Source organism: Ziziphus jujuba, chromosome 1 (genome assembly GCF_031755915.1).
Source record: "Ziziphus jujuba cultivar Dongzao chromosome 1, ASM3175591v1".
NCBI lineage: Eukaryota > Viridiplantae > Streptophyta > Magnoliopsida > Rosales > Rhamnaceae > Ziziphus > Ziziphus jujuba.
This window is the reverse complement of record NC_083379.1, coordinates 37,660,144-37,669,966: the sequence shown is the minus strand read 5'-3', so window position 1 is coordinate 37,669,966 and position 9,823 is coordinate 37,660,144. Positions and strand designations below refer to the sequence as shown.

The 9,823-nt window shown below is 28.7% G+C and overlaps 1 protein-coding gene across 1 annotated transcript; it reads right to left on the bottom strand.

Moving 5' to 3' along the window:
- Positions 1–3,272: 3,272 nt before the first annotated feature.
- On the bottom strand, positions 3,273–4,894 carry LOC112490246 (protein VASCULATURE COMPLEXITY AND CONNECTIVITY-like). Its single transcript, XM_025069820.3, has 3 exons — positions 4,648–4,894; positions 4,307–4,518; positions 3,273–3,547 (listed from the first exon to the last, which is right to left on the bottom strand). The coding sequence occupies exons 1-3, from the start codon at positions 4,864–4,866 to the stop codon at positions 3,325–3,327; spliced, it is 654 nt and encodes a 217-aa protein (XP_024925588.3). The 5' UTR covers positions 4,867–4,894; the 3' UTR covers positions 3,273–3,324.
- Between the last annotated feature and the right edge of the window lie 4,929 nt (positions 4,895–9,823).

Here is a 9,823-nt window from a genome sequence, read left to right as displayed (position 1 = left end):
GAAGCTATTCAAATCGCTGTTTCCCCTCACTCATCAGATCAATCGGTCTGCTCAAGGATCCAGAGCTGTCACCCACTTCAACTTTGTCTGCTACACCTTCCTCACGAGGAGTTATCAAATTTGAATATGGGAGGTTATCTCTCGGAGGCATATAGGTAGAGTATGGTGTAGGCGTAGGTTCCGTGTCAGACTCGTTCGACTGCCTCTCCAACGATTCCTTAGATTTAGGGTTTCTGTCAATTGCCATACCCCTATCCGAGGAGTCAATCCCATCTTGAAGATCGTGCCTACTGTCTTGATTCACTCCGGTGGTATCTATCGGCGTTGGCGCATTCTCATTGGTCGGAGTCATACGGTCAGCTTTCTCTGCTTTAGCTTTGTTGCTCTGGTCTACGGTGTTATCCTCCTCATCTAGCCCGAGTTCATCGTTAGAGAAGGAATCAAAATAATCCCTTCTTGGATTTTTAAATCTTCATAGATGATCTCCTTTGCTAAACACTGAGAAAGCCCCCTCTTCCACCCTCAACCAAACTCCATAGGCATCCCCGTCCTTTGCAGCGGAGGTATGAACTTGAACCTTACAGGACTTTTTCACATAGCCTTGAATCCCACAATTATAACAAAAATCACTTAGGTGTTCGTAACAAAATTGGATCCAAGATTTACCTTTTTCTACTTTCTGAAAGAAACCTGTTGGTAAAGGTTTTGAAATATTGACTTCGACTTGGATTCGCATAAATTTGAGCCCCCTTATGTTTTTCTTTGATGTATCTTCACATCTTACCACTTTTTGAAACAATCCCCCAATTTTGAATGCACTCTTTTTGTTCATGAACTGCAGTGGTAATCCATAGATTTGGACCCAGAAAGTAGAGTGGGAAAAATCGAAATCCCTTAGAACCATATGAGGATTCCATTCCTTGAGAGCAAGGTGCGCACTGTTGATTGTCCAGGGTCACTGATTCCACACTCTGGCTCGGTCCCTTTCATTTTTGAACGAAAACAGGAACGAACTATGGCATAATTGCTCCACCTTAGCTGGTTCTTTAGTGAACCATATTCTTCTGGTTATCAATTGCACTGTAGCATGCTTAATAACTTTTTCCATGATGATTCTTCCCACTAATGTTAGATTGGATTTTCTAGATGCTTCTATAACATTTGCCATGAGCTCCAGATGGGGGAAATCACCTTGATCTAGAAATGAAGTTTCCTCTGCTTCCATGACCACCCTATTCAGATTTTTGCAACTCCACTGATCTCCTCTTAGGAACCAGGAAGTACTCTTATCTGGACCACTACACAATAACTTCTGGTTGAAATCACTGGTAGTGAGACTGCTAAACTAGTGTTAGTAATCACTCATAAGAAGGGAGTCGTTGTGGAAATTATATACATGTACCATTCTTTATCTATTTCTATCATATTGAATATATCTATATATAGTTGCTTTTGTACATGTCCAACGTCAACTTCACCACAAAAAGAAGATCAACCTTGCATATAGAAGAAGCTATGTAGGTTGAATTTTTTACCCAATCAAGCAAGTTGAATTTAACAGAGATCGAAGATGCCTATACATATGTTCAAATTTTTACCCAATTAAGCAAGTTAAAACTAATAGAGAAAAAGAAGATAAAATTGCAAGTGCTAATGATTAGAATTTGTGAATTATTAGAGGAACTGATACGCTAATTTGAATTAAAGAAAATTATGCCTATTTGAATTTTTCTTTTTGATATTAAATAATACATCCCACAAATATATGTGTGTATATATATATATATATATAATTGTAATAATATAATTATACAACTAGACTTCTATCAAGTCATTTTCAACTTTTAAATCATTTTAAGAGTTAAAATTAAAAAATTCATATATGATTATATGGTTTTTATAAAGTTTATTGTGTTCAAATAAAATTATAGAGTACATTACTAAATTCCTTTTTGGTTTATAATTAAATTTTAAATTTTATTCTTAATATGATCAACTAAAGGATAATAATAAATTTGAAAATTTAATGCCAATATTTAATTATATTCTTTGCTTTTCTTTTCTAAGTTTTATAGTTAATCGTCCCTTCGGCCGCTGTGTAATTGAAAAACCCTGGTTTTTACAATGATTTCTATTTTTAATCCATACACGGAAATTAAAAAGAATTAAAAATCACAGTACATTAGTAGTGTAATCTCATAAAATTGGAATTTTATGTTTTCTTCATTCTCATGCGATGTCCAAAAGTGCTTTTGAAAGAAAATAAAACTATAAAGATAACTGCATCTGTCAAAAAATAATAATAATAATAATTAGGTGACTTAGTTGCTATTTAGTATAATTTTTGCTCCTATTTCTTCTTTTAATTTTACAAAAGTGCTTTCCAAGTATTAAATAAATCGACCAAAACATGTGTTACATATCAATATATGATAATGATTTTTAAAAGAACATTTATTAATAATAATACTTTAGACGACGATTTGTCAAAAAATTATTTTTTAAAGTGATGTTTGCATTGTAATGTAAATATTTATATTGAAAAAGTTCTTTATATATAGATATATATATATATATGATATACTTATATTTATTTATATTTATCTTTTAAAATATTCACTTATTTATAATTTAATTTTTTATTTTTTTAAAAAAATATATTATTATATTAATTAATATAATATTAACACTTACATGATATTTAATTTACATCTTAATAAAAATTTATTAGTATTTCTAACATAATGGCAATAAACCCATAAAAGTTATATATATCTATACATATATATATATATATATATATATAACATCTTCGTCTATATATTATTCATTCAAGGCAAATATCTCTAAGAAAAACTAAAAGTCAACTTATAACAGTAGGACCGATTAATAAGATGTCACGCACTCTATCCCATATAAATTATTAGTGCCTTAATAAAATAATAATAATAATAATTAATGGTGGCCTCTTCTTCTTCTTCTTCCTTTTGTTTTAATTTTATTTCTTCCAATATACGTGTGATTGCCAAAGGAAGTAGTGGTCTTATTATAGGCTTCTCCCAAGGGAATAAATTAATTGCTGACTTTAAAAATATCCACAACATATATCTTTTAAAAGCTAGAAGTTGTTCTTCAAAAAGCATGACCTAATTTTGATGATTTGATTAGCTCATTGAATAATAAAGAGTAAAAAACAAAAGTAAATAATAATAAGAAAACATTTGTAATGTTACGTCAAAATAGCAAAGATTTGTGAAGTAGTGACCAAAAAAACATCAAAAAGAAAACAAAAGAGTTAAAGCAATCGTGAAATGTTGTCATTTGTCAAGGATAAAGTTGATGATGATTATTTCCACTAGTGGTTTGATTTCCAAAACTGATAGTAAGAACAACGTAAAAAGCAATGCAGAAGAGGCTGTGCACGAAGCATAATATACCTCCAATTAACAGAAAATGATGGTGCAAAATATTCCTGCATAGTCCTTGTGATTTTGAGTTCTCTAACATTCCAATTATCAGCGCCGGGAATCCAACAGCTGCTGTGATCCTGGATGTACATACATAACCCATACATCAAACAACTTTGTCAAGCACGTACAATATATCATTTCAAATACTAGCTATATAGCTCGTTAGGTCAAATTTAATAACATTCATATACTAAGTATATTTTGTTTTGGTCCATTCCAGATTTTTAAAAAAAAAAAAAGGTAACAAAAAAACTGAAAAGGATATATTGGACTATTAGTTTAATAACAATGGTGGTCCTTAAATTAATTAAAGGTGTTTCATTATAAGAACATAACCATAAGCACCACCATTTGGTTATATATGAAGGTGGGAAACTGCTTCTTTTGGTGTCTTTTGATTAATTAAAGCTAATGAGCTTTAGTAAACAATTAAGTAAAGCTAGGAGCTAGCTATACATTAATTAGATTGCCATTTAAAATCTTCCACATGCGTGTTAAGAATATTGCTTTAGCAGAAAGTAAAGTACCCAAAGGGATAGTTAAAATAGATGATTAACATACTAAAACACCTTGAATATATAAAATATATATGTGAAAATAACTTAGCAGAAAAATCCAGAAAATATTGCAATGTATGCCTACATATGAAACTAGGTAAGCTGGTAATTTAACGAGTTTAATTTTATCAGATTATATATGTGTGTATATAAACAATCAATCTTTTATCCAGTCTACCTGATAAAAGTACAAGTCATATATATGTACATGTATGTATGTCTATTATAGTTAGAAAGAATTTCAATGTACGTATGTCTATTATAGTTAGAAAGAATTACCATGATGAAATGAGACATGCAAAGCATATTTGGAGGTTAGAAGAAGAGGTCTCCAACTTTTCCATGGAATTACAAAAGCACATGCACCCTGCAAGCAAATTAGCCATAATGTGAGCTGTTGCCAGTAATAAAGTTGCAGCTAGACCAAGCTTAAATGTCTCTGATATTCCTCTTTCCTCGTCACACTCAACTCTGTGTAGCCGATTCAGCACCTGCTTAATTTTAAGAACACAAAAGTTAAAATTATTTTCTTTTTCTTTTTTTTTTTCTTTTTTTTTTTTTTCTTTCTTTAAGTGAATAGAACTTGATATATATATATATATATATATACATATGCATACCTTGTTTTTGTTGATTTCAGCTTGAAAGCTTAGTACACCAGCAATGACATCCATGGCCAAGATTGTTAAACAAACAACAGCACCAGATTTTCCCATTTTTTGTACCTGGACTTCGAGGAGGAGGAGAAGAAGAAGAAGAAGAAGCTTAAATGGGCATAGAGGAGACAACTTTATAGCTAGACAGGTAAGGGAAGATGTGGGGGTTTCGCTGTGGAGCATTCACATGAGAACACTGTGATTAAAGTTGTAAAGCATGTACCATGTGATTATGTATTAGCCTCTTTTTTTCTTTAACTATATATTATTATATAAAGAATTTTTGTACTTATAACTATTTAATTTGTGATTAACCCCCCCCCCCCCCCCCCAAAAAAAAACAAATAATAATAATAAAAAATAAATACTATTAAATTTTATGAAGGGATTTAATGCGACATAGAAATCCCAACTTACTTTTGTCATTACTATCTTGTTTTAGAAAATTTCCTTCTCATTGCATATGGTCTGCCGATTTTAGAAATGTTTTCTTTATTATCATTATTATTATTTTCAATGTTTGGATTCTATCCATATCTATGTGTATTAATACCAATATTTTAAAAATTGATATTGTTGGAAATATTGAATGTTCAAATATGAAAATATTTATAAAAATATGAAAAATTATCAAATATCGATATAAATTTATTGAAAATAATAAAAGAAATGATGAAAAATTATTACAATTTTAAATTAATTTATTTAATCAATAATTATCAATTTGACTATAAAAAGTGAAAAAAATATTGAATGTATATAATATTTTCTTAATAAATAAAAATACGGTAGACATTAACGAAAATTAATATTATTGATAAAAAATATGAAAAAATACATATCTCATAAAATTATTTATAAATTAAAATATATAATATACTATTATAATTACATTATGATTTATGAATAGTATTTCGGTACCATATAGAGTTATTTTGTAGTTGAAAACTATTATTTCATTCTTTATCTTCATTTTTTAATGTGTAATATAAAATGTAATAATCAAGATACTATATCTTTTAATAATTAATTTATATTAAAAATAATATTTTATCTTATAAACTTAAGTTAATATCAATAAAATTTTTAAAATTTTTTGTCAAAAAGTATTAAGTTTAATGGATATTTATAGAAATTTGGATGAAACTTTAAAAAATATTAATAAATATTGTGGAAATTTAGACCAAAATGTGAGGAAATTGATATGAATGTATATGAATGAAAATTTCAAAAAATTTAAATGAAAATTATGGAAATTTTTCCATTTGATTTTGAAACTCAAATTTCTTATCAACATTGAAAAAATAAAAGTTTTAAAAAAATATCTAAAAATTATGGAGATTTTAAACTTTGGTTAATACTACCATCAAGTTTCCCAACAAGTACCTGTGGCCTCACATGGTTGAAATCCAAGGCGTCTTAAATACCTCATTAAAAAAGTAATAATAAAAATAAAAAATAAAAAATAAAAAAACAAGTCATAGTTTGTTGTGGTACCACTCAATTACCAATTTGACTATAGTATGTAAGTCCAAATTTCAATATTATCCGAGTGGCTCCACTTCACACCTAATACTAGAAAATTACCGCTTGGAATTGGGAAAATAGTTAATAATTTTAATAACTAATCGTACCATTTACTGGAAAATATTTCGATTATTTAATAAAACAACAGACAAATTAAAACGAGTAATTAATGTTTTTATTATCTTTTAGACACACTGAAATTTTATCTTAGATCTCTTATTTATAGTGATTAAAAATGTGACTTGGACAAAGAAATAGGAAAATATAATCGGTTCAAAATTTCAAATTGGGTTAAGCTTCTAAAAATTAGAAAAAGGGTACTACTCACGGTCAGAATTTTAGCGGGTTGATCCTAATTAGCGGAGAAGCTGTGCAGTGCCAAGCCACTAAATTCCTATATGGTGCTCTGTTATTTTTGTTTTTAAGCTCGGGATGGTAATGATGAGGCACCATTTTACTTACCAACTGATTAAGCAATATTTCAATCATTCCCAAAATTGTTAAATAGATTATGGTCTGTAGATGAGTTTTAATATAAACGTATAAAATAATATTACAAAGGTGATGACTATAGTATTATTTTGTAACGAGAATGTTGTTTTCTACTTGAGCATTGTTCCACATGGAAAAACACAGCTTAAAGTCAAAAAAATAATAATAATACTATAGCCATCAAATTTGTTTAACAGATTTTAGATGCTAAATGATTGGACAATTTTTTATTATTAGTTAATAAATTAATATAATCTAATTATAAAATGTGAATTCAATAAAATAATGTCAAAATGATGTCCTAAAATTTAAAAAATAAAATTTGATAACCTTAGTATTATAGAAGAAGAAAAAAAAAAAAAAAAGTGAAATTGGTAGATAACCGGCCCAAGAAATTTGGGTCTGGCAAGGTTTATTAAAATTTAGGCTCATGAAGTTTTGATTAGCAGTATTCATGTTAACGGGCTACCAAATAGTGGGCTGGAAAATGAAAAAGGGCTCACAAGACTTCATCTCCAACAAAATGAGGCTGAAGAGCGGCTTTAAAATGGCTCTTTAAGAAAATTGAAGGAGCATGATCTTTCACACTTAATAATCACTTTTTATGAAAACTGAGATATCAAAACCAGTGAATCAAAATGCTGCACCTAAAAAAAAAAAAAATTTAAAAATAAAAATAAAAATTACAATTTGTACAAAAAGTAAAACGTACTTTAGCAGTGCCAGCCAAAATACCACTACGGTAAACGACTGCTATAATAAATTTGCCAAAGCAAAGATACAAATTTCTTATTTTGATTCTTCAAAAGACAAAAATATGAAACTAGTGGACCACTCAAGTTCTGCAGATTTTCCATGCTGGTGAATATGATTGAAGCCAATGTTTGATATTGGAAGACCCAAAAAACAAATATGCTTCTAAAGGGTGGAAAAATATTACAGAAAACATGAAAATGGCTGAAAGCAAAGCTTTATGTGGGGAGCAATCAGCTCCATGTGCTTGCATTTAATGAATGAAAAATTTTGTTCCTTGGACCTCTAAAATATCAAGATGCTCATCTCCATATTAGAGTATTAGGGAGAAAAAACAAGAATCTGGCCCACCTTCTTCATCATATCCTGGCTTTTGTTGGCCCTTATTATGTTTTGGTGTAAGAAATTCAAGAATTTTAGTGTGGTGAATCATTATCACAGATTTAATATCATAGCTTTCTCATTGCCCTTTTATTTTTCTGTTCCCACCACCATTCTTTGTCTTTTCACGACAGCAAAACTAATGACTATAGACAGAGAAAACAAATAAAAATAAAAAATAAACCAAGTATATTCGTAATTGGAACCAATGTTTTATTGATTAATTATAATTTTATTTGAATTTTGTTTAATCGGATGATTTTGACTATGACTTATAAGTAAATTGTATGATGATCGCAAAATTTGAATACCAAGTAATACAATGTCATGCCTTCTAAAGGGACAACATATATAGTAATAAAAATTACTGTTTTCTTGATTGTTGATTTAAATTCGAATTCCTCCATGTGTAATATAGAAATAAATAAATAATGAAATGATTACATTATCACCCACATTAAAAATAGATTGAACCAAACATAAATAAACAGACAACATATAATATATTTGTGTATATTAAAGATAAAATGTGATATTCTTTTATATTAGTAGAATGGGATATTGGAAATACAAAATTACTGTCTATAAAAACATTAGTGAAAGCCATTGGCTTATTCCACATGGAACCATATAATAGTTGACAGGTATGTAAAATTGAAAATTGTTGGCAATACCTCATGTAGTTCAACATTTTTTGCATTTTACATTTTGTAGTATCAATTAATTTTACAAAAATGTTGAAATTAAGTAGAACATTAACGATAAAAATCTTAAAATTTAAGAAAAAATTTAATGACTAGGTTTTTTAATATTTAATGACTAGTTTATTATAATAGATTTATTAATTAGTTGTGGATTAGATGATTTTATAAATATTGCAATCTTCTGTTCACCAACCTTTTTCTTTTTCAACACCGGATTTAAAAGGTGCATGGAGATTTGTGGTCAAAGCTAATAATGAGAACTCTGTTATCTTTCCAAACACCACTAGTTTTTGGAATTTGGGTTCTCATTATTGCTTCACTCTAACCCATATCCTTACACCAATTAAGGTTAATGTAATTATGTAATTATAAATCTTATAGACCTATATTTTCTCTCCCTGCTCGAACTTTCTTTATATGTTAAAAGCCCCCCCCCAACCAAAAAAAAAAAAAAAAAAAAAAAAAAAAAAAAAAAAAAAGAAAATTGTATGTGTTTTGGACTTTGGAGTTTGGTTCCCCACTTTGAATGGAAATTTCGGAAGAGGCAAAGGCAATTAATAGTTTATCCATATGCCCATTTGGTCCCACACATATCCTCACAAAACAAAAGGCCCACCATTTTTGTATTGAAAAAAATATGTGACAGCTACACTACACCACATTAATCTAATCAATCTTTGTACTGTTGGATGCAAGGCCTGGACCATTTCCATTTTTGTAGTTAGTTAAACTCCCAGCAATCTAGTTTAACTAATTATTTAATTTTATCTAAGTGTTAAATTTGTTGTGGCTGGATTTCGATAAATGAAAAAAAAAAAAAAAATCATAAACAAGCACTTGTTCTTTCTACCAAAAAACAAATAAAAAGGCCCTTGTTCATGTTTTCATTTCCTCTATCCTCTTTTGCTTCCTAGGTTTCAAGATTTTGATCATTGGTTATGAAATCAAGTATTTTATGTTGGATTTCATTAGATATATATTATATTGGAGGTCTAAGATCCTATTATCATGAATAGACATGATGTAACCCAATATAAGTTGTTTGATAACACCTGGTAGCTAATTTTCAATTTCATATTTATAGAAAAAATGCCTTAATATGAAGTCTTTTGAATAAATTGGTAACTTTTCCAATAACTAATTTGACTTGAATTTCTTATTATCGAATTCTCAAAATTTGAATATTTCCCATATTATATAAAACACTTACATACTCTTAAAAGTTAAAAATTATCCTAGTAATACTACATATATCAATTTCTTTATCAAAATTTAAATAAACA